Source organism: Hippopotamus amphibius, chromosome 7 (assembly GCF_030028045.1).
Source record: "Hippopotamus amphibius kiboko isolate mHipAmp2 chromosome 7, mHipAmp2.hap2, whole genome shotgun sequence".
Taxonomy (NCBI): Eukaryota; Metazoa; Chordata; class Mammalia; order Artiodactyla; family Hippopotamidae; genus Hippopotamus; species Hippopotamus amphibius.
The window spans coordinates 127800389-127824927 of NC_080192.1; the positions used below are offsets into that span (position 1 = coordinate 127800389).

At 54.1% G+C, this 24539-nt stretch overlaps 1 protein-coding gene across 2 annotated transcripts; it reads right to left on the reverse strand.

Moving 5' to 3' along the window:
- Nucleotides 1–1808: 1808 nt before the first annotated feature.
- On the reverse strand, nucleotides 1809–24537 carry CAD (carbamoyl-phosphate synthetase 2, aspartate transcarbamylase, and dihydroorotase). 2 transcript variants are annotated; one of them, XM_057740618.1, is made up of 45 exons: nucleotides 24104–24537; nucleotides 23727–23866; nucleotides 21753–21882; nucleotides 20388–20530; nucleotides 20075–20216; nucleotides 19718–19889; nucleotides 19339–19524; nucleotides 19054–19166; nucleotides 18585–18730; nucleotides 18185–18316; nucleotides 17439–17672; nucleotides 17097–17318; nucleotides 16707–16895; nucleotides 16355–16479; nucleotides 16046–16176; nucleotides 13291–13403; nucleotides 12816–13060; nucleotides 12349–12595; nucleotides 11895–11993; nucleotides 11485–11709; nucleotides 11216–11398; nucleotides 10786–11004; nucleotides 10410–10577; nucleotides 9629–9811; nucleotides 9406–9510; nucleotides 8706–8945; nucleotides 8380–8461; nucleotides 7913–8079; nucleotides 7588–7752; nucleotides 7311–7442; nucleotides 6899–7100; nucleotides 6330–6520; nucleotides 6090–6230; nucleotides 5780–5881; nucleotides 5312–5408; nucleotides 4968–5018; nucleotides 4631–4675; nucleotides 4355–4524; nucleotides 4172–4246; nucleotides 3432–3644; nucleotides 3119–3244; nucleotides 2767–2922; nucleotides 2580–2681; nucleotides 2304–2398; nucleotides 1809–2195 (listed from the first exon to the last, which is right to left on the reverse strand). In XM_057740618.1, exons 1-45 carry the CDS (start codon nucleotides 24183–24185, stop codon nucleotides 2093–2095), a joined length of 6729 nt encoding a protein of 2242 aa, XP_057596601.1. In that variant the 5' UTR covers nucleotides 24186–24537; the 3' UTR covers nucleotides 1809–2092. The 2 variants fall into 2 exon arrangements, with proteins under 2 accessions (XP_057596601.1, XP_057596602.1); XM_057740619.1 differs by lacking the exon at nucleotides 4968–5018 and having other exon boundaries at nucleotides 24104–24534.
- Between the last annotated feature and the right edge of the window lie 2 nt (nucleotides 24538–24539).

A 24539-nucleotide genomic window follows, 5' to 3' on the forward strand; every position in this document is an offset into this window, starting at 1 on the left:
GTGCAATGTGTGTGCCACCTGGCAGCAGACAACGCCTCTACGCCTCTACCGAGGATGAGCCTCTGTGAGTTCTGTGGGAATCTGTGTGTGTGACAGAGTCCCAAGTCCTTGGGAAAATAACCTGATTTGTTCGAATAGCCTAAGAAGGATAACTGAAGTTCTAGAAAGGAGAAGAAGCGTTCTAGAAATGATACTCTCCTTTCCAACCAACCAGGTCCTCCAGGTACCTGAGGGAGAACTTGTCACGGTCAGGGGTTGAAAAGCCTGGGAAGGGTTAACATTAGGGCAACTGGAGATGAGCAGATGGTGTTATACCTAGTCCCACCCTTCTTCAAACAGTGCCTGTGGTTATAAACTCCTATTTCTGCTGGAATGTACATCCAGACCTCTTGGTCTGCCTCATCAGACTCTCAACCCTAACAACACGCAGCAGAAAGGTCCTGCTGGGTCCAGGTGCATCCCCTCCCCGTGTTGCAGACACAGAACTACCACTTCGACATTCAAGCTGGAAAGCAAGGTTCTTCACCCTCCTCCCATCCACCTGCCAAAGCTTGACCCGTCCTCAGGAACCAGCCCAAACCCCAACTCCATGGGCCTTCCTGACTCCAGGAGACCTGTGCTGGCCTCTCTTCCGAGAACCAGCTCCCCATGCACACCTGAGACTTGTTCTCTGGTTGTTTAGATTTGTGTGGCTTGTCTCACTGATTTTGGATGCCTTTAAAGCCTGAAATAGCTTTTTCCTTTTTAATAGAAAGGTGGGTTTGAAGTCAAGTGGTCCCGATACATGAATCCTAGTGATGTGACTTTGGTTAAATCACCCGGTAACTTTTCTGAGCGTTTCTGCATCTATAAAACGGTTGGAAGTTTGGCATAGGATTAACTGAGAGTATGTGGAAAGTCCCTGCTCATGTTAAATTTTCAAAAACCAAGTTCTGTCTCCTTTCCCTATTCCTGTAACTTGCTAATCGCTCTCTGCACAAAGCAGGTTCTTCCTGAATGATGTTGGAGCAGTCTAAACCATCATGTGCCAGTTCAATCTGTGGAAGTCGCTGGATGTCTCACTACCTAAGAGGCCTCAAAGTTGAGGATGAGAATTAGTTGTTCATCCTTACACTCCTACCTCACATGGTGCTTTGCACCCAGAGGTGTACGTTAGCATGTTGGATCCAGAAATTTAACGCTATTATAGTTCTTGGAATGGGACAGCTCACACACTTTGATCCACAGAAGCCCTAACCTGCAAAGATACCTGAGCTACTCTACCCCTGCCCCCTAGCCCAGGGTTCCTCAGCCAAAGTGCTCCTCATCCCCCCCGACCCTAGTCCAGTCTGAAAAATCCAGTGAGGCAGTCTCCCAGGGTGGTAGGTAGGAGGGGCTCCTCCCCATGAGGGCAGCTGGAGAACTCCAAGCAAGGTTCTGCGGATGCAGAGGCCACGTCTTGCCACTGCGGAGGGCTAACCAGAGGAGAGAAGAGTAAAGGCCTGAGGATAATGAACCTCACCAGTAGGACCCAGGTGCTCAGCCCTCTCTCACCATGACTCATGCACCTGAATTCAGGGAGGACTGGACGCGTACAGTGCAGGCCTCAAAGACACCAAGAGACTAGCATGGTCCTGCCCAGAACCCCAAAGAGCCACCCCTCTGAAAACGGGGGCCTAGCTGCTCCCCTGGCCAGAACATGAGCTTGCCCAGCAAGGCTGCTCTTGTTTTTGTAAAACTATTCTTGTTTCCTAGAAGAAGGCTCTGCCTATTACATAACTCAGCATCCTCTGCTGAAGCCAGGACACATGCAAGGAAGCAAGAACCAATGGCAGCTCAGCTGTTTTATTAAGTCAGTGGAAAAGTAACTGCACAGATTTGAGGTGCAATAAGGGAGACCGGGCCGACTGGGCCTCAGCATCTGAGGCCCCACCCCCCATGCTAGACAGCTCCAGTCCAGCCCAGTGCCTGAAGCGTGGTCCACATGTGTGTGCATATGAGCACATGACCTATCTGGATGCCCCAGGGCATCTACTAAGTGTGCTGCCTCCATGGAGGGCACCAGATTCCATGCCCAGCAGCTGGGCCTGAGAAGAGGCTGAGGAGCTGGGCCCTAGAAGCGGCCCAGCACGGTGGCCAACAGAGCCATGCGGATGTACATGCCGTTCTCCGCCTGGCGGAAGTAGGCTGCTCGGGGGTCTGAGTCCACCTCCACACTGCAAGAGAAGGAAGAGTTACCATGCAGCCCAAGACAGCCTTAACAGCACTGAGCGCACTCCCAGGGCCAGCCCCCAAGCACAGCCTCAATTCTGATGCCATGTCACCTGATCTCATTGACGCGGGGCATTGGGTGCATCACCACCATCTTCTTCTTGGCCCGGGTCATGATGTGGGGAGTGAGGATGAACTGGCCAAAGCACTGCGAGAGAGAGGTGGCCCCGTCAGCACCTCAGGGTGGGGGTGGCTATGATCCCACAAGCCTGGGCTGCACCCTAGGTCCCCGCATACAGCTGTTGCAGCCGTGGGGCCCGGCCTTCCAGGCTGCTAGTCTGGATGCCCAGCAGCTCCAGCCCCGGCTTCTCCTCGACCCGCGCACTCACAGCTTCATACTCCTGGGCAGAGTCGAAGCGCTCCTTCTGGATGCGGGTCATGTAGAGCACGTCGGTGTCAGGCAGTGCCTCTTCAATGCTCTCAAACTCTTCCTGGAGGGGGAGGCCCGGCCAGGGTGAACGCAGTGCCAGCGCTGACCGCCCAGCCCAGGTCCCCCAAGGCCTCCCACGGCCTGACCTGCTTGGTGCCGCGGGAGGCCACGAAGGCCCGCACGCTGGGGGGCATATGCAGGCTGGGAGGGGCCACGTAGCGCAGGCTGACGCGGTACTGGGTGAGCAGGCAGGCCAGCGAATGCACCGTGCGTCCATGCTTCAGGTCCCCCACCATTGTGATCTGGGGAGGAAGCCAGTCACCAAGGGGGCCCCCAGGTTGAGCACACCCCCACCCCCACTTCAAAGCTTTCAGCCTCAGGACCAGAATGCAGGCCTCCTGCACACAACAGGCCCTGAAATGCAGAAATTACTTTCCAACTGCCTCCCTCTCCAGACCTTCCCTGGGGCAGGCCTCCAACCCCTGCCACCACCCTCACCGTCATGCCATTGACCGTCCCAAGCTCCTCCCGGATGGTGAAGATGTCCAGCAAGGCCTGGGTGGGATGCTCTCCAACCCCATCCCCGGCGTTGATCACTGGCCTCCGGCAGTGCTTGGCTGCCAGCTGCGAACATGGGGACAAGGAAGGAGAATCCTGTTTTCTGCATCTCAGTAGCCCCCCCTCCTCCTGGGTCCCCTCACCCACCCGGCTCAACGTGAGACCTGCAATCACAGGAAATGTGGGCGAAAGTGCCCTCACATCCCTGGGTCCAGCCTAATCGATCCTGCCCCGGCGCGCAGGCTGGCCTCACCTCCACCGCGCCGGGCTGGGGGTGCCGCAGCACCACGACGTCGGCGTAGCAGCTCATGGTCTGCACCGAGTCAGCCAGGGATTCACCCTTCTGGACAGAGGACGTGGCTTCCGAGAAGCTGAGCACGGCGCCCCCAAGCCGGGCCATGGCTGCTGCAAAGGAGCTGCTGGTCCGCGTGCTCACCTCGTAGAACATGGAGGCCATCACCTTCCCCTGGCGGGAGGCAGGATTCACGTGTGCGCATGTGTGTCCATCTTGGGCAGCACATGGGCTGCTGCCTGCCTCCTCAGCTTACGCAAGAACGTGAGTTCTGAGAACCCTCTCTGCCAAACCTTCCCGTGACCTGTTGTAGCCTTGACATTTCAACCAGTGTCACTCTGAGCTAAAGGTCTGCCTCCAAAAAGCCATTGTTAAGTGTCTGAATGCGACATTCATTCTCTGGGAGAGAAGAAAATACCCTCGGTTCTCTCCCACGAATACATCAGCACCAACCAAGTGACCAGACTAGTGGGCCTGCGTGCTGGTGCTCAGGGCCTCGCAGGTCAGCTGAATACTGATTAGTATTCAGGAGGGCAAACCTGGGGGTGGCTTAGGGCAGCAGACCTCCTAGAGTGGGGCTTACCTGTGGAGGGTGTGGATTCATATGAGGGGACCTATGAAGGGGGAGGGAGACCCCTCTGACCACTGCGCGGCCCTGCGGACACGGGCTTGGACCCCCAGCCCACGGCTGTGACCCTGACCTTGAGGATGTCAAGACTCCGCTCCTTCTGCACCATCATGCGCAGCGTGTGTGCCACGTTGAACAGGTGAGACATCTACAAAGGACCCGCGTCAGCTGGAGAGGCGGTGGGCCCCCGGGGCCCTGGCCCCAGCTCTCCAGACCCTCAAAACTCTGGGTGCCCCCTCCTCCCGCCCCCAGGCACCTGATCCTTGGTGAACTGCTGGACAGACAGGATATGTTGGCCCACTAGTGAGTGCAGCAGGGGTGAGGTCTGGGAGTGCAGCAGGCCAGGGGCCCCCAGGTTCTGGGGTGACGCCTGTCTAGGTACTGGTGGTGGAGGGTAGCAGGTGCCGTCAAGGGTTCCCATCAGCTCTGCAGAGTGCGGGACGGGGCAGAAGAGGCTGGTCAGAGGGTTCCTCCTACCCAAGCCACATCAGAGAGGTCCCCAAGGCGAGCACTAGTCTGGGGAGCCTCTCACCTGGTTCAGTTGCCTTCCGGGAGGTCTTCTCCTTTGGCTCCTCAGCTACAAGTGGGGCAACGGGACAGATGTAAGCCTGCGGCTGAAGTGTGTGAAGAGACCCCTCTTCCCCAGGGCTCCGGATCACAGTGTCTGTGTTAAACCAACTCACACCACAGTAGCTATAGCAGGTTAGGCGAGGGCAGGAAGGACTGGCAGCTCTGGGCACGGACACGTGATTTCCCACAGGGACTGTTGTGTGTGATCAATGGTGCCCTCCCGGGACCCTCCCAGTTGGCAAAGGGATCCTAGGCAGGGGGACCGGCCAGGCTCACACCAACCAACAACCTGGATTTACCCCACGCTCTGCTGCCCCATGGGATCCCAGCTCCCGGGCGGAGGAACACAGCTGACCACAACAAAAGAGGGCCTGTGAGAAGAAGCTGTGGGATGCCTACCTCACGCTGGGCGGGCTGATTTAGGTGAGGGGGGGCACAGCGGGTCAGGTGAGGATGAGGGGTGGTGGGAAGGACAAGGTAAGTGGACAGAGGTGAGGTGCTGGGGGCGGGGCTGGAACAGTTCCTAGACTACGGAGCCCCCAACCTCGGCCCACCTGGGACGCTGTGGGGAAGAGGAGCCCATCCTGACATGTCTCTAAGTCCAGGCGGCCCCACCCTCCACGTCACAGAACCTTTCGCTTACCTGGCAAACCTGGGTCAGAGGCTCGGTGGATTCGGGGAGGCAGGTGGAAGCGGCCATCAGGAAGTGCTGGGATGCCCCGGCGGGGCCTCTCCGGGGTCTGGAGAGACAACACTGGGTACTGACCCGACCCTCCTCATATTCAATCCCTCAAGGAGAATCAAACTGCTCCCTGTCCACTGGGATTCTACCTCCGTCGTGTCCCCTCAGCCCCACCCTCCCACTGAGCTGTCCTCAACGGGGGTGGGGCCACTGGCCTCTTCAAGACTTCTCTCTGGTTGGGTTAATAATGGTTCTGTTTCCTGTGGGAAGACTGCTAAACTGAGAGTTAATTCTCTGTTTTGCAATAGACGGGGTACGTGGTGAGGATTTTAAGTGTTAAGTGATGAAGCTTCCACTGCCCCTGAGCCACCACTTAAATTGCTTATGTTGTTAGCCGCCCCCAGCCCAGCCCCAAAGTGGCGCAGATACCGTGGTTAGCTCGCTGGCAGCAGGGGCCGAGGGCGTGAGCTGGGGAACAGCCCCCTGCGGCCACTTGCGTACATCCTGTCCGTAGCCCGGTGGCACCAGCACCTGCAGACAGAAGGCAGGACGGGCAAGTGAGCCAGACTGGGGTCCTAAAGGGGTGGAAGCCAGCAAGCAGAAAAACTGCCCTGGGGACCTGCGCCTCCCCGCGCTGAGGGCAGCTGGAGGGGTAGCGGGACCACGCAGATGAGCTGGGGTGGGAGGAAAACGGCACCGAGCAGGTCACGACCAGCCCGGACCTGGGCCACACACGTACCTGCCCGTCAATATAGGCAACCTCTCCTCGCAAGACCACGCGGCGGACGGTGCCCTTCACCTTCTGCCCTTCGAAGGGTGTCCAGTGGGCCTTGGAGAAGGGCAGGTGGCTGGGGACTGTCCATTCGTGCTCCAGATCCACCTGCCAGAGTCGCGGGTTAGGCTGGGCACAGGCTGCAGCACGGAGCAAATCCCAGGGAGGGGGCGCCCCCTCCCCCGGCCCCCCACCCCCACCCCCCACCTCCACATAGGTGTCCTCTTGGGGGGGCAGGTGGAAGATGCGCCGGGGGCCGTGGTGCAGCCGCTGCAGCAGGTCGTCCAGGCTGAGCCGGCCCTCGCTCACGGCCGTCAGCAGGAGGGGCAGCATGGTCTCCAGCCCCGGGATGCCGGGGGGAGGCCGGGGCCCACGCTTCTCCTCCGCCGTGTGCGGGGCTGGGGGAAAGAGCATCACCCTCAGGACCGCCGCCCCCACGCCCGGGAGGTCACACACCCACCAGCCTGGTGCCTCACGACCGGCCCCACTGCTAAGTTCTTCTGGGAATCAGAAGGCAGGGAAACTGGGACTGCTGTCATCTTCGGGGGCCCACACCTTTCACCCACATCCTCTCATTCACTATTTACTCATCTGCTCATTTGTTCTCTCAGTAAATATTTATCAAGCACCTGTGACAGACCAGGAACTGTATTAGAGGCTGGGGTCCTACCCAGAACAAGGCCCAATCCTCACGAAGCCCAAGGTCCTGGCCCGGATTCCCTGAGCTGGGGCACGAGCCCAGCTGGGCAGAAGGGGTACATTCTGGGTCCTCTCACCATGGTCGGAGGCAAAGCAGTCAATGACGGCCATGTTCTCCCACAGGGCTTCCACGTCCTGCCGGGAGCCAAGCTCAGGCCGGACCTCCCCCTTCCCGGGCCCCAGACGCTCCAGGTCATCGCGGCTCAGGAACAGATGGTGGGGCGCCACCTCACAGGTCACCGGCAGCCCCCGCGCCTTTGCAGCTTTAATCAGCAGGATCTGGGGGAGAGCGGGGAGCTCTCAAGGAGGCCTCCCTCCAGGTCCCACCCTACGAAGTCCCCGCAGCCCACCTCCCCTCTCGGAAAGTCATAGGGCAGACGTGCTGGGGTGTGGGCTCCGGGCTCCCCTGCCCCTCCCCGGCCCCAAGGACTACCCTGATCATCTGGAGTTACTGAGAAAGCAACAGGGGCACCTCTGCTGGGCTCTCACCTCCTCCTTCCGTGCCACGTGACAGATGTGCACCGAGCGCTGGGTCAGCTGGGCCACCATGAGGACGGCGGCGACACTCTGCCGCTCTGCGTGGGCCACAATAGGGAGGTGGGATGGCCACGTCTCGAAGTGCTGGGGGCAGGAAGAACATTCCGGGACTGTGCAGAGCCCGAGCCCACACAGAGCTCCCAACTTTCGCCGCCGCCAGCCCACTCTGCGGGGCCCTCAAGCCAGGAGGTCCTGGTTGGCTGCCTCCCCCCACCTGCCCGCCGCCTACCTCCATCCACTGGGCCACACTGTCCAGCCGCAGCTCAGAGAAGGTCTCGTTGAGGTAGAGCTTCAGCCCTGCAGCAGACCCAGCCACCGCGCCCAAGGTCCCTGCATTTTCTGATGAGGCTCCGAGGAATAAGGCATAGTCACAGCGGGCGCCAGCCTCTGCCAGCTGGAGAGGGTACATCTGAGATAAGGCTCCCCAGCGCCCATGCCAACCTGGCAGCCATGGCCTGGGCCCCTGGGGAAGGGCAGCAGGAGCAGGGTCCAGGGAGGTGGGGGAGGTTGGTGGGGGCAGGTGGGTCACCAGGAAGTGGAGAACAAGGGCTCACCTTCTGTGCCAAGGCCAGAGCAGGGGCATCGATGATGGGGGGCCGGGTATTAGGCATGGCACACACCATGGTGACGCCCCCGGCCAGGGCAGCCGCTGTGCCTGAGGCGAAGTCCTCCTTGTGTGTACCCCCTGGTTCCCGCAGGTGCACGTGGACGTCAATCAGTCCTGGGAGAATGCAGGGGCAGCAGGTTAGAGGAAGATTCATAGACAAAAAGGGCATCCAGGAGGTGAACTAGTGCAGCAGGAAAATAAGCAGCAACTGATACAAGTGAGAGGTGGTGAGGTTCCTCAGTCAAGGGCATCGTGGATGAATAGAAGAGCTCATACTAAGGAAGATTCTGGACCCTCCCCACTCTGTACAGTCCAGGGCAGGGTGGGCCCCACGGCCATCCTTCACCACCCCCAGGGTCCATGCCAGCACCTACCAGTATCCAGGAGCCAGGTTCTCTCAAGAGATGCACTTACCAGGTAGCCGCACGAGCTTCTGGGAGGTCATGCAGTCAACGTGCACCTTCATAGGAGGGGCTGGCCCGATCTGCCCTAGGGCCTGCAGGTGGAAACCATGATCAGCTGTGATTTAAGGGCAGCCTGGTGGTTGCAGATAGGGATTGGGTTTTCCCGTAAACCAGGCTTCTGCCCCTCTATACCCACCTTCTCTCTCTGCAGCCACAAAGCTTGATTACTAGCATGGCTGCTTCATACTGAGATTTCCCAGCCCCAGGGCACGCTCACTTCTCCCTCCTCCCCGACTGACACTGGCTGCCCGTCCCCAGCACCCAGGTCTCAGCTACCTCCACAAACAGTTTGGTGCACTTGATATCAATGATGAGGGGTACAGAGAAGTCAGCGGCCAGGCGCCGGGTGCGGTAGCCCTTGGTGACGAAGGAAGAGAGACGCCGGCCCCCAGCCCCACGCATGGACAGGTTAATCACTAGCTCGAAGTTCTTCTCAGCGAGCTGCTCCAGGATGCTTCGCTGTGGTGGGCACTCACCATCCACTGCCTCTTCAAAGTGCCAGTCCACAGCCGTTACCTGTGGCCCAGAGACAAGGTCGGGGCCAACCCGAGCCTGGCAGGGGCCAGGAAGGCCAGCCTGAAGGGAGGGGAGGTGGCCCAGGTGCCCACAAGAAGGAAACTGAGGACCTGTAGGGTGGGTACCAGGCTACCTCTCTTTGCTATAGGCAAAGCATTTTTCTTGATAGGAAAGGTATCTACACCATGGTTACCAAGGACTCTGCAGTATAAGCCCACACATTACATACAGAGATAAAATTCTGGAAGGAAATATGCCAGAAAGTTAACAGTGGTGGGGAGATCACGAGGGATTTTTTTTTTCTCTTTGCTTTCCTGTATGTTCTACTGCTCTACATGGAATATATGATTTGCAAAAGGATACAAATTCCTGAAAGGCAGGGGAACAGGGAGAAAATTCCTGGGTGCTCTCCCACCTTGGGGGGTAGGCAGTGTGGGGGTAGGGTGGGAGCAGCCAGTACCTTGACGCCGTGCTCCGTGTAGAAGTCAGCGGTGCCCAGACTGGCGTAGAGGCTGTAGCCCAGGCTCTCCAGCAGCCGCACAGTTGGGAGCAGCTCACTTTTGTTCTGAACCAAGGAGGAGGATGAAGTTGTGTTTCTCTCGTCTTCCACTTCAAGGTCAGCCCTGGCCCAGGAGCCAAGGCCATCTGTCCCCACCTCTTTAGGCACCCCCCGAATTCTGTACCTTATAGCTGCCAATGGTCAGCAAGATGTTCTTCTTGGGGATCTTAAAGCCAGTGCTTAGCATGGCCTTGAGGTAGGCCTCACAGCGGCTCTCCCCAAAGCCGGCCACTTCCCCGGTACTAGTCATCTCCACCCCCAGCACCACGTCAGCACCCGCCAGGCGGGAGAACGAGAACTGGGGCACCTGAGGGAGCAGGAGGTGAGTGAGGCCCAGGCGTGAAGGGCCCAGATCCCCGCACCAAGAGGGGCGGCCTCAACCCTTTCTCTTGGCCTCCTCTAGACAGCGGGGTAAGTCTTCCCTGAGCTGCTCTATGTGAACCCACCAATCAGCAGCTGCTTCCCAAACATGCTCAGGTTTCCCTCGGCCTCCACGAGGCTATCCCCTGGCCTTGGTACACTTCCTCAACAAGCTCGGCAAATCTCAACTCTCACATCCTGACCGTCCTCCAAGGCTCAATCCAAATACCACCGCTTTTCTTAAGCCTTCCCAGGTCACCACCCTCTTTGGAAGTGGCACCTCCTTTAGCATTTTGTTTCTATCTCTACTACACAGGTTTATCACACACTGTTCTAGAAACAAGCTGTTTTTGGACCTGACTTCTCTTGCCTCCCATCACTAGATGGAAGCTGCTGAGGGACAAAGACCATCTTATGGCCCTGACGGCCTGGGAAGGCCTTGCCCACAGGAGGTGCTCGCTTCGTACGCTGACGGACACACAGCTGGCGTGGCAGCTGAGCTCCCTCCGCGGTCCGCCTCCCTCCTGCCTGCTGATCCTCCTTACCTTTACCCCCACCACTCCGGAGCCAGTCATGAGCCCCACAGGCTCCACCTCTTCCCCCATGATGGCCCGTGTGGCCAAGGCAACTAGGTCGACACCTAGTGTCTTGGAGACGAAGGGGAAGGAGCGAGAGACACGCACGTTGCATTCGATGACTTTCAGCTGGTCATCCTGGGCAGAGAGGGAGCGGTCAGGCTTTCCGCAGCTGGGCTTGTGACACCACCCCAGCGACCTCGACGCTTCCCCTCACTCGTCATTCTGTGGGTCAGCAACCCGGAACGGGGGCAGAGTGACCGTCACAAACCCTGACACCACTGTGGGCGGCACAGAAAAAAGGCACCACAGCCCTCTGGTCCCTTCCTTAGCCCCCTCTTACTACCTTGGCAATAAGCTGCAGATTGAAGGGTCCCGTGACCTGCAGCTCCTGGCCCACGGCGTGCACAATGGCTTTGATCCGCTCCAGCGTTTTGGAAGTGATGTCCTGCGGCGGGGTCACCAGCGTGGCATCACCTGAATGCACACCTGCATTCTCCACGTGCTCGGAGATGGCGATGGCTGCCACCACCCCATCACAGGCCACGGCATCCACGTCAATCTCCTAGTGGGGAGGGACGCAGGGCAGTGTGATGCAGAGCAAGGGCCCTTTTCTTCTCCCTCTTGCCCCTGCAGGAAGCTTCTCTTCCTTTAAGAGCCCTGGCACAACCCACCCTTCCCAGCCCACTGTGCCTACGGATTTCTGTAGGACCAGAGAGAGGAGTCGCCTCCGTGGCTGGGAGCCTGCCCTAAGAGACTCGTCTGCAGCCTCCCACCTTGGCCTCCTGGATGAACTTGGAGATGACCACGGGGTGTTCCTTGGAGACGGCTGCTGCACTGCTCAGGAAGCGCTCCAGGTCCCCATCGGTGTAGGCCACATTCATGGCAGCACCACTCAGCACATAGGAGGGGCGCACAACACAGGGGTACCCCACGCTCTGGCAGAACTGGCGAGCAGACTGAGGGCACAGCGAGCTTCACTGGGTTGCTCACACTCACCCAGGACGTCATCCAGCCTCCAGCCCCCCACCAGGCCCCAGCCCACCTCTAGGTCACTGAGCTCCCTCCACTGAGGCTGGCTGATACCAATGGTGTCCAGGAGCCGGGAGAACTTAAAGCGGTTCTCAGCTGAGTCGATGGCTTCAGGGGAGGTGCCGAGCACCCGGCACTGCTGCCGATGCAAGGCCATGGCCATGTTGTTGGGCAGCTGCCCGCCCATGGACAGGATCACGCCTTCAGGGTTCTCCAGCTCATAGATGTCCATCACCACCTACAGTGCAGGAGAAGCAGGTGGCGGTAACTGACAGGGTCAGGGGTCTGAGCCTTCTTGCTCACTGCTCTTCATCCTTCACCCACTTCTCCTCAAAAGCTGCACGTTCCCAAGAGTCTTAGGTCCGCCAGCCACTCCTACTTGGCTGGCCACCCAGGCTAACGGGCAGCCTTCGTCCACCTCACCTCAAAAGAGATCTCGTCAAAGTAGAGTCGGTCACACATGTCATAGTCGGTGCTGACTGTCTCTGGGTTGTAGTTCACCATGATGGTCTTATACCCCATCTGCAATAGCGAGGGGAATGATATCCAGCAATTAGGTGGGAGGAAGAGCATCAGGAAAGGAAGCCAAAGCCCCTGCTTTAGAGGGTACCGCTTCAGCTGCCTCTGAAACTGCTGACAGCATGCCTGCCTTGGGAGGGAAGTAAGGCCAGCAATGTAGGTATCGGAAAAGTAGATACAGAGTCCTGGAGAGGAACCACATGTGGGGCACAGGATGGCCAAAGGGGACCCCCCCAACCCAAAGCCCTGTGTAAGGTGCAGCAATGGATAGAAAGTGCCAGACTGAGTGTGGGTGGGAGGGAGCTGCTGAAGCTAATTACAACAGCGAAGAAACCATATGAAAGACTAGCTCTTGGACCTTTCGGAGCTGCTGGATGCAGCCCACAGCACACCAGTCAAACTCGACGCTGGAGCCGATACGGTAGACGCCAGAGCCAAGGACCAGGACATGAGGCGTTCGAAAGCTGAGGTCATGGGTGGTGCCCCAGTATGTCAGGTACAAGTAATTTGTCTGGGCTGGCCACTCAGCTGCAACTGTGTCAATCTGTTTCACCGCTGGACAGATCCCCAGTTCCTGACGCAGCTTGCGAACAGCCAGCTCTGTGCTAAAGGAGAAGGGTCAGAAACATAGGCCCTGGGAGTGGGGTATGGACCGAGCAGAGGGCGGGGATCCCAGGCAGGGATCAGAGAGGAGAATCCCCAGGGATGAAGGTCAGGGGCCTCCAAAGCTCCCCACACTCGCCCTCCCTTTTGAGGGCCCCTCACTGGTACAAAGGTTCTCTGCCCTACACTTCTCAGCCTGAAGCCCTCACCACCATCCCTGACCTGAGAACCGCGAGGGCAATCTGCTTGTCTGAGAAGCCAAGGCGCTTGGCCTGCTGCAGCAGGTCTGGGGGCAAAGGCTGTCCACGGTGTTGCTCCAGCAGCTGGGTGTGTGCTATGATCCGCTTCATTCGGTGCAGGAACCAGCGGTCGATGCGAGTGAGTTCATACAGGCGATCCACTGAGTAGCCAGCCCACAGGGCAGCTGCCACCACAAAGATGCGCTTGTCTGTTGGAGTCTCCAACTCCTAATGGGGGAGGGCAGACAAACTAAGCCTCCGTTTCCTCATCCGTAGAAACAAGTCTAGTGATACGTCCTCATAATAATGAGAAATGAGATCACAGAATCCTCAGTGAAAACACAGCAAAGTACCACTAGTGTCTGATGCTAGTACTGCTGGTAACAAGCTCAGGGGCTGGGGACAGAGAGAAGCAGGGTCCATTCTGAGGGTGCTGTTGGGGGAGGGGAGCCATTTACCATATCACTGACGGGCTTGACTGTGTGATCAAAGCCCACACAGTTCTCATCCACCATGCGCAGAGCCTTCTGGAAGGCCTCTTCAAAAGAACGCCCAATGCCCATGACTTCACCTGGAGGAAAACGACGTGAGGACTGAGGGCCAGAGGGCAGAGGCTGGTGGGGGCGCACTGCCCAGAATGTCTGTAGTTTTTGTGTTTTTGTTTTTGTTTGGGGAGTGGCATGTGGGATCGAACCAGGGATCCCCAACCAGGGGTCGAACCTATACCCCCTGCAGTGGAAGCTCAGAGTCTTAACCATTGGATGGCCTGGGAAGTCCCCAGAATGACAGTAGTTTACAGTCGAGTTTCCAGGAGGTTCTCAAGGCAAATCCCACAGTAGTGGGATTTAAGCTGTTTCACTGAAAATCTTACACTTGCAGTTCTTCTCCCTACCATTTTCATGTTTTGTACTTCTTAGTGAAACAGAATTAAAAATGCATAAAATTGCCACGTGGCTCACTCACTGATGGTAATCCAGTTATCTGGCTTGCTTTATTCATAGTGTGATGACCCCATCTGGGATCTGGCTCATCCTTTAAAACTTTTAAAAAGTCTGGATAATAGAAAGATGATCTCTCTACTCTCTGAATCCATCCAGGGTTAATCACGTTTACAACTATTACTTCAGAGTACTTCTTCCTGGACTTTCTGCAGATATGTTTTATACATGATTATAATATACACACAACTTCTATCCTGCTTTTTCCCTCTTCATAAGCATGTTCCTACATTCTATATGACTTTATTACCAGCAGTTTAGCTCCTGTATGATTTACCATAATGCAACTGCTCACTTACTGAAGGACATTTAGCTTTGAAGTGTTCATCATTCTTAAGTGAGGCCATGATGTTTTCTGTGCTTTAGGTTATCTCCTTAGGATACATTTCCGGAAAGTGCATGGGCCATAGGTAAGATAAATTTTCTGGCCCTTGATAAGTATTAATTGCTTTATAGAAGTTTGTGCTTTACAATACAATGCATAAATGTAACCAATCTTCTAATAAGTGTGTATAATCATTTAAAACATTTTTTGATAATAAGCAAAAATAATTATCTCATTTAAACTAGATTTCCAACTACTAATAAGAGGGAACTTCCCCCACTCCCAGGCCTGCTTATTGATCTCCCCTTCTGCAAAATTTTGTTCATGTCCTCTGACAATTTACCCTAGAGTCTTCAAATATTTCTTACCAAATGTATTTTTCTGTTTACAGAAAAATATTTATTTCTCTAAAAAAAATTTTAAAAACACCAGGATGGTAATAGTAGTGTTGAGGAAGTAGATGAATGATTTTGTTCAGTTCCTCTGCAATGTGTTATATCATAAAAATTTTCACCTTGGGTAAAGGAGAAACCCAATGCACTCATACACGCAAGCACAGAAAAATCCTGGAATCATAATATCCCCAAATCAGTCTCTGTGTGACAAGACTACAGGTGATTACTCTGCTTGAAACTATCCTTTCTAATTTCTCAATGATTCATGTATCTTACTTGTATAATAAAAGTTAAAAAAGTTACCAAAGAAGATCACATTCCAAGAACACTTCAATAGGTATAAAATACTTAAATGTCTCATCTAGGAATCAATCTTTGATTGTCCTATTTTCAATCCACTTCTTTTAGCCACAATTTATGGCTTCATTCCCATGTTTATTATAATTTTCACATAACAGAAATTCATCTCCAGAAGGAACAACTTGGCAGTCTTGTAAGCTTTCTAAAAATTAAATAATATCTGAGCTTAGGCTTACGTATTTAAAGGCTACTATTGCTCTTAACGGAAATTTGGAGCACTTTGGATAAAATGCTTTTATCCTCAGCTGGTGGCATTTTGGTACGTGCACATGCTTGTTTTAGTGGAAATATTTTGGAGGTGAAACTAAGGCAACTTAAAGGGTCACTATAAGGATGCATACTAATTCAATTCTAACACACTCCCCACTCATTATTCACTACTAAACGTCCCTGTTTTTATGAAAAGGTCTTTGATGTCCTGCTCAAATCTTAGACATTGTATTAAAAAACATTTCATTTAGTAACCATGGTAGGAAGTGCCCAGAGAAGGAGATATGCTTAGCATGGCTGCCACTGCGCTGACTTGGCCTTAGAAGCATTCACAGGAAAACAGCAGTTGTCATTTCCCTGAAGCATCAGTATTTAAACTAGCATGGGGAACAAACTGTCACTGGCATTAACAGCCTAGTGATGAGGCCATAGGCAAAATGCTGCGAAATGCTGTGGGTGGAGTTTCATGGAACTCGTCTCACCCATGACGGGCAATGCAGTGTAACAGAGGAACATGCAACTAGCAACAGATCTAGTTTTCAGTTCTTGGCTCTGCCCTCTACTCAGCCACACACTTTCCTTCTGTGGGCACCTGCTTACTCATTTGTAACATGAGAGAGATAAGACAGTCTGATGGCTATCACCCCATCCCAAGATTTCTGACATGCCATCTGGGGAGTGGAGGTGGCATGTGTATTCTGACATAGATTTCCAGATACCTCTGTTCCCTGCCCATGACGGGGACTGCTATCTTAGTTGGAAACATCACTATTAGTTCTCAGAAACCGTGTTCCCAAAAAGCTGCTCATATAGGAGCTGAGAGGTCATGCCAGGAAACTGACGCTATGACATTCTAGACTTTTGGGATGTGTGGGACCCTGTGAGGTGATCTGGGGAGGGGTCTCTTGGGATGTGTCTCTCTCACCAACACTCTTCATGCAGCTCCCAATCTTTGTGCTGACGCGGAGGAACTTGCTGAGGTCCCAGCGAGGAATCTTCACCACACAGTAATCCAGACTGGGTTCAAAGGCTGCTGTTCCCCCTGTCACTGAGTTACTGGCAGCCAGAGGTGAGGATGCCAGAAGGACAAAGCAGGAGATGTAAATGGTGAGCTTTCAGATAGCTCTCCATCCTACACATTCAGGCCAATGTGCTTTCCATGTTCCCTGTCCCATAAATGTTTTTTTTTCAGCTCCCAATGCCTTACCCCCCGATCTTTCCCCAGCCCTTGTACCTGAGTTCAGGCAGAGGGATGCCCAAAGCCAGCTTGGCTGCCACGTAGGCCAGTGGATAGCCTGTGGCCTTACTGGCCAGGGCGGAGCTGCGAGAGAGCCTGGCATTCACTTCAATGATGTAATACTGCAAAGAGAGAGAACAGAGAGAGTTACCAGATAACTGGCCTAGAAGGCCTGCCTAAGAGAGGTCTCAGAAAGGCAGGAAAAGAAAGCTGCACCCCCCAAACCAAGGCCCAGTTCTACCGAAGATAATCCCAGCTTTTACTCCAGGGTCTGCAGGGTTGAAAGGCCCCAAAATTATGGAAGGTGGCTGAACAGCTCGAGTATCAGCTCCACGGCCTGGAGTCTCACCTGCTCAGACTCAGGATTCAAGGCATACTGCACGTTGCACTCCCCAACGATTCCAAGGTGCTGAGTCACCTTGATGGCCGTCTGCCGCAGTAGCTGGTATTCCCTGTCATTCAGCGTCTGGCTTGGAGCCACCACTATGGACTCCCCAGTGTGGATGCCCAGGGGATCTAGGTTCTCCATGTTACACACCTGTGAAGGCAGGGTCCCACAGTGGTCACTGCCAAAAAGGGAAGAGGCAGGAGGCCGCATCCCAGGGTCCTGCTGCCTCTGAGGATGCACCCATCCTGGGTCTGAGGGGCATTGGACTCTCAAAGATCTCAGCCCCAGCCCCGGCTCTTATAAGAGCTCATACTGCCGCCTAGCACCAGGCCCCCCTCCTCCATCACTCACCGTGACACAGTTGCCATAGGCGTCTCTCACCACCTCATACTCAATCTCCTTCCATCCTTTCAGGGACTTGTCTACCAGCACTTGGGTGGTATGGGCAAAGGCTGGGGCCACGAGAGCAGAGAGCTCCTCTTTGTTAGAGGCAAAGCCAGAGCCCAGGCCCCCCAGGGCAAAGGCTGCACGCACCAGCACAGGGTACCCCAATCTCTCGGCAGCTGCCTGGGCCTGCAATGAGCAGAACGAACAGATCAGACCTTGACTGCGTGCTGCACAGAGGGCTCCTGGACCCGCAGAAAACACCATGTCAAGAAAACGACACCTGGCTACCCCAACCATTCCTCGAACCTGCTCGAGGGAGTTTGCTGCCTCACTGGGGGCCACGTGCTCTCCAATCTCTGCCATCCTGGAGGCGAAGGCACGCCGATCCTCAGTCAGCTCAATGGTCTCCACGGGTGTGCCCAGGACCCGGACCCCATACCGAGCGAGCACCCCCGCCTTGGTCAGCTCCACACCACAATTCAGAGCTGTCTGGCCCCCAAAAGTCAGTAACACGCCATCTGGGCGCTCATTACGTATCACCTGAGGGAAGAGACAGGAGTAACAGGCATTAAGACCCTGGGGTTAGGGACTTCCTAGGTGGCACAGTGGTTAAGAATCCGCCTGCCAATGCAGGGGACACAGGTTCGAGCCCTGCTCGGGGAAGATTCCACATGCCACGGAGCAACTAAGCCCGTGCGCCACAACTGTTGAGCCTGTGCTCTAGAGCCCATGAGCCACAACTACTGAGCCCATGTGCTGCAACTACTGAAGCCCACACGCCTAGGGCCCATGCTCCACAAGAGAAGCCACTACAATGAGGAGCCTGCGCATCACAATGAAGAGTAGCCCCCACTCACAGCAACTAGAGAAAGCCCGTGTGCAGCAAAGAAGACCCAACACAGCCAATAAATAAATAAAATACATAAATTAATTAAAAAAAAAAAGACCCTGGGGTTAGGGAGTGGATCAAAGCAGTTGAAAAACCCAGAGTGACACAGGATCCCCCTGCCCACCTGGGTCCCCTCCTCAGTCCAGCCTCACCCGAGTCCTACCTGGGTTACGTAGTGAGGTGTTATGGGGAGGAAATAGACCTTGTCGGCCAGCCCCTGGGAGGTCTGCACGGTGGCGATGTTGGGGTTGATAAGCAACGTCTGGATGTTTTCCTCCTTCAGGGCCTTGATCGCCTAGGGGGACACAGGCATACGGACATAGGAGCATTTCAGCCTTCACTGCAGAAGCAAGATTTTCAGTCTCAGACCAGTATTTCTGTTCCTCTTCTCCTTTCCCTGGACTCTCAGTCCCTAATAACCGACTTCCGTTCTTCACCATCTCCCCTTTCTGCACGTTCCCCAGATCTCCTGGGTCACTTCCTCCCTACAACCAATGGTCACGCCTCAGCCCTATCTACTCCTGAGGGCCACACACCCAGAGGCAGGGACAGACATGCATTACCTGAGAGCCCGAGTAGTCAAACTCTCCGGCTTGGCCAATGGAGAGGCCCCCCGAGCCCAGAATCAGAACCTTTCGTGGTGGTGGAAGCCCAGACCCTGGGGTGGGAATCCCAGGGAGACAGAGGTGCTCAGTCAGCCGCTCTCGAACTATGGAGGCAAAGAAAGTCACAGAATGTTAGAGCTGAATGAGACCCCAGAGATCCTCTAGATTAACCCCTCACTTCACAGAAGAATCCAGAACAAGTCATGTCTCTGATGAGTGGCAGAGGCAGGACCAGAAGCCGGGACTTGTGACTCTGGAGTTCCTTTGAATAGAAGCAGCATAAATGATCATCTTGGCCTGGTTGCCTTCCTACTCACCCCTCCCCCTTAAGCTCTGAAACACCTATCGGTTTCCTGAGACGTGTCCACCTCGTGTCTATCCCGGAGCCCATTCTTAGATCCAGACCCAGTTCTACTCAGGTGCTTACCTGTCTGGCCCCCAGGGTTCCCAGCTGTGGCTTCTTTCACAGTTACCAGAAAAATATCAAAAAGAAGTTCCATATCTGAAGGGCCAGCCTGGTGCTCTGGGTGAAACTGGACACTGGTGAAGAAAGTGGATCATGAGAACGGCCATCATCATTGGCAGCCTTGGAGGTAGGTAGTAGGATAGATGACCGGGGCCCACTGCTGTGCTTTACTTTTTGATCTTCAAGTCTCAGTGGGCTTCAAAGCTCTACAGATCCAGTCATCGTGCCAGAATCACCCAGGCTCACCTGAAGAAGGGCAGGCTCTCATGCACGAGGCCTTCATTGGAGTGATCATTGGCGTTGGTGAAGAGAGGAAGCCAGCCTGCTGGCAGCGAATCCGTTTCCACAGCAAACCCATGGTTCTGGGATGTTAGAAAGCAGCGCCCAGAGCCCACCAGCAAGCACGGCTGGTTATGGCCTCGGTTCCCATATCTGCAGACGGAGACGTACTGAGTCACGGGCCCTGTTCACCCTCCCTTCACCACGGTGCCAAACCCAGCTCTTGCTGACCTCACGATTCTCAGCCGCCCCCAGTGACTAATAAACAACAACTCTACTCCCAGTCCCAAGGCTCCCCACCCCTCATGCCAGAGGTGTGGGCCCTTCCTCTTCCTGTAAGTCCCACCTCATCTTGTAAGTTTTGGCCCCAATGGCTAAGGCCAACAGCTGGTGTCCCAGACAGATCCCAAAGACAGGTCGGGGGTTCGGTTCAGATAAGACACGGCTCAGTGTGGATACCACGTTGGGATAGGAGGCGGGGTCACCAGGGCCATTACTCAGGAAGAGACCCTCATACTCTGCAGTGGGCAGAAAAGATGATGTCAAAACCCATGGTTCAACTAGAGAGACACACCACTAGAGCAAAAGCCTGTATCTCCCCTTCTTCCCCGCAACTCCTGTTGACTTTCAGCAACTGGACCAAAGGCCAGCTCTTCCACCCATGCTGCTGGTCTGTGGCCTTGTACAGACCTAAGCTACTCACCCCGACTGTCTAATGCATGGTCCCAGGGTACCACAGTGACCTCTGCCCCACGCCGGCACAAGCATCGGATCTGATTATACTTGAGGCCACAGTCCAAAGCGAGGATCCGAGGGGCACCCCCTGCATTGAATACCCGTGGAACCTGAAGAATGAAGGGCGGTGGTTGACAGCTGTTATTCGTGGGTATAATATGCACACACCAACCCCTGCCTTGGAGGTCTCTTCTGGTTCTCCCTCAAGTGTTCATCCCCAGTATGGGCAGAATATAACTACTGTGCTCAGCCTGGAACACTCTCCCACTCTACCTCTGTACCTTAATGGAGACCTCTGGCACGAGGGGGCGGGCATTGGGGTCCAAGAAGGGCAGGGTTGAAGGCTCTGTCCCATCCTGGACCAGCTTTCCCAGCAGAGACCCTTGCTCTCGCAACTTCTTAGTCAGCTCCCGAGTGTCCACTCCTGTCCAAACAGCAGACTCTGAGAGATCACTCCCCCAACGCAGTCACGCACGTGGTTAGACTTCCATTCTAGAGCCCAAGTCACACACAGCTGTTCTATGGGCATCAAAAATCCTGGGCTACCCTGCTGGAAGCACCCTACCATGAAGTATTCTTGCCCCCAAATATCACATCTGAATTGAACCACCACTCCAGACCTGTTTACAGAAAATAACACCAAGGGACCGAAGACCATGCTAAATGACAATACAGGGATGTAATCAATAAAACACAGACGGTGGGGAACTCTAAAGGAAAATGTACTGCTTGTGTCAGACAGGTTACAAGGCCCACAGATTAAAGATTATCAACCAAATGCAATGTACAGACCTTGTGTAGACCTAGATTCAAATAAAAAAGCAGTTTTTAAAAAAATCAGAAAACTGGAGAAATTTTAAACATTCCCTGTATAGTTGATATTAAGGAATTACTATTAATTTTTTTCTTAATAAATTTATTTATTTATTTTATTGGCTGTGTTGGGTCTTTTTTTGCTGTGCATGGGCCTTCTTTTTAGTTGTGGTGAGTGGGGACTATTCTTCGTTGTGGTGCACGGGCTCCTCATTGCCGTGGCTTCTCTTGTTGTGCAGCACGGGCTCTAGGCTAGTGGGCCTCAGTAGCTGCAGGACATGGGCTCAATAGCTGTGCTCATGGGCTCTAAAGCACAGGCTCAATAGTTGTGGCGCATGGGTCTAGCCGCTCCACGGAATGTGGGATCTTCCTGGAGCAGGGATCAAACCCATGTCCCCTGCATTGGCAGGCAGATTCTCAACCACTGTGCCACCTAGGAAGCCCTATTAATTTTTTAAAGATAATGTTACTGTGATCATGTTTTTACAAGGATTTTTTTTTAATAGACATTGAACTATCTGTGGATGAAATAATATTATGTCTGAGATTTGCTTCAAAATAATCTGAGAGTTGTAGCAGTGATGAAATAAGGTTAGCCCTGAGTTGACGAAGCTGGGGATTCATTATCCTATTCTCTCCTTTTGCATGTTTGAAATTTTCCATGTGAGTGAGAGTTCAGTTCCTTCCCCCAGCCCCAGCCCGGGTATAAACCTTTCAAGTCAGGTATGTTCTATCACAACCTTGGACTCAAGCTCCAAGAGTCCACAGAGTCCTTGATTCTTTCCATCTGGACACCTGTGCTCCACCCAGACCCCTCCGTGCTCGCACCATACCTTGCAGGCCAGGTATACCATGCTGTTGCAGCCACTCGTGCAAGGTGCAGGTGGCACTCCAGTGGCTGGGTGTGGGGCAGCACTCTCCCACCACCAGTCCTGCCACATGGATCCCAGAGGATTCAAACCACTGTCAATTGGAAAGAGGAGACTGTGAGCAGCCCACAGCCACATTCCTCCCTGAAGGGCCATGGACTCTGTAAGTTAGTCACACTGAATGGCCTGTCATTCCTTTAATATGCCAAGCATCTCATGCTTTTGCCTTTTATCATCAATGCTGTCCCCTGCATAAAACACTGAACACAGGGGCCTGGGGTGCCTGATTAGTAACTGAAATGACATTTTCCTTTTCCCTTCCTTTTCTTTTATCCCCTTTTCCATGAAGTCACCCCCATTCTTCCACTGCACCTTGTGTCTCCTACTTAGAGCTCACCTAAGTTCACTTTGTTTCCACTTGTTTTGCTATTTACATTGTATTACAAATGTGTCCATCTGCCTTCATCAGAGAACTATGAAGCCAAGAGCAAGGTACCTGACACATGATAGTAGTCAACAAATGTTTACTGAGGGCCCACTTGGTGCCAGGCGTTATAATGGATGCTGGGGGAGGAGCATGAGCGTGAAAAAAAGTCAAGGTCCTGTCTTCAGAATGTTAATTTGCTTAGGGAACCAGAAAATTAACAAGGTAACGTAGATAAAACAAGATCATAATCACAAAGTGTAATAAAAACACAGTGTAGAATAGGCAGGGGCATAATACCTTACTAAATAAAAATAAAGGTTCAGGGTACAATACTAAGCATTATACTCCCCTCACCCTTACCCCCATAAGGGATTATCTTTTTTTTAAAAAAGTAACATAAATTTGTTACTCAATAGATAAGCTTATAATAATAACTAAGTATAGAAACAGATTGTTTATCTGGGAGGAAGTGGCCATATTTAAATGATATCTGCTTAGTAGCGGAAGGTTTAAAGAAAGATGAATGTTGAGACTGTCCTTTAGTGATCTGAAGGCTAGTTTGGCAGAATCCTCCACCGCTAGGTGTCCACACATGGACGAGTGCATTTACAGCCCACGTGCTCCCATACAGCATCCATGGTGGGCGGGTGGCTCCAGGAGGCCTTACTCACCTTGGTTCTGTCAGGGCCTCAACTTTGCAAGTGTATCAACTCAACTTTGACCTTGTATCTAGCATTCGCACCACTGAAGACGGACATAAATTAACCAAGATAGTGCATTACAGACTAGAATGCAGTGAAGGTGTATAGAATGCAGTGAATTTATGTGATGATGAATGATTCTTCCAGTAATAAGTGTGTCTCTTACCTAGAGTTTCCTTTCCCAAGTGGCAGGGTGACTGGGAAAGCATATTAAGAATTACAGGCTCAGGAAGCCTAGAATCAGGACAAAATGAGTTTTGAGGAATACTGCACTGGAGGTAATGGTGATGCTACAATTAACTTGTGGCAACTTAGTTTCAAAATTCCAGAGGAGGAGGAATAGGAGAAGCCTCACTGAGAAGGAAGCTGAGTTTTCTTACCTACATGTTAAGACTCTAGGGAAAAGTGATAAAGAATGAGGCGAGGTAAGGAAAACAGGTTTAGAAGGTGAGAATCAACTTCATTGGTTTGGTAGGTGAACTGGGACCCGCCATCCCTGAGAAGGGTGTGACCCTAGTTTCCAGTCTCTTTCCCATTAATTTATACACTCTTAAAGCACTACGCCCATCACATTGCTCTGCTGCTAAAAAATCTTCACTGCGTCCTCACCAGAGCCCAGACTCCTCTGCTTGGTCTCCAGCACTCTGTGCTTCGCAAGGTATTACCCAACGAGCCCTGCACAGTGCTTGTCTATGACTTTAGTGTGTACCTGCTTTCTCCAGAATGCCTAGTGGAATGTCCATGTCTTCACAAACAGTTAACAATTACTGATTTGAAAAGGAATGCACAGAAAGTATTGGGTGTGACTACCTTGCTGAGCCCGAACTCATCCACTTCATCTGGGGGGATGCCGTAGTTGCCGATCTGAGGATATGTCAGCACTAAAATCTGTGCTTTGTAGGAAGGATCAGTGAGGGCCTCGGGGTAGCCGACCATACCGGTCTGAAACACTGCAAGAAAGAGGCAGAGCTGGGGCTTGGGCAGGACACTCTTCGGAGCACTGCCCCGAGCGATGAGAATGCCCCAGTGGAGGCTGCCCTGACCATGAGGGATAAAAGGGGCCGGGCTGGGGAATGGCGGGGGAGGGGGTGTGCAGGAGGGAAAATGGCGGGGTCTGGGCAGGGCAGGCTGGGCAGAGAGGGGCAACAGAGTGGGATGAGGTCGGCAGCCAGCCCGGACTTGCTTACCCACTTCCCCGGCAGTCGACACAGCGGCCCCAAAGGGCTGGCCCCGCAGGACCGACCCGTCCTCCAACACCAGGGCCGCCATGGGAACGATGCTCAGAGGCCGGGGTGATTAGAGAAGCGGGAAGCGCAGCAAGCCCCAGCCGATGCTGGAACCACGTGAGGACGGCGCGCCCGGAGTCGGTCCACGTGGCTAACAGCGCCGGTGTCTGGAGCAAGGGCGGCGCGGACCGCGGCGGAGCCCAGGCGCTCTGGGCGGCGGCAGACTGCGGCGGCGCGGGCAGCTGGCGGCGTGAAGGGCGGGGCCTGGGACGTGAGGGGCGGGGCCAGGGCAGCGACAGGGTTGGACCACCTCCTCTACCCTGCTGAAAGCGAAGGGAAACCTGAGAAAACCCGCTCTCCCAAAGCAGTCTTTCCCACGCCAACCAAGAGACGAAGA

Coding starts and splice junctions, on each gene's coding strand:
- CAD (XM_057740618.1), bottom strand. CDS start 24,185: ATGGCGGCCCTGGTGTTGGAGGACGGGTCGGTCCTGCGGGGCCAGCCC. Junction 19,167..19,338: donor GAGAGCCTGCCCTTCTTCAG/GTGAGCCTGGGT, acceptor TTTCTTCACCAG/TGTCCAGTTTCACCCAGAGC. Junction 17,319..17,438: donor CAGCAAACTCCCTCGAGCAG/GTTCGAGGAATG, acceptor TGCTCATTGCAG/GCCCAGGCAGCTGCCGAGAG.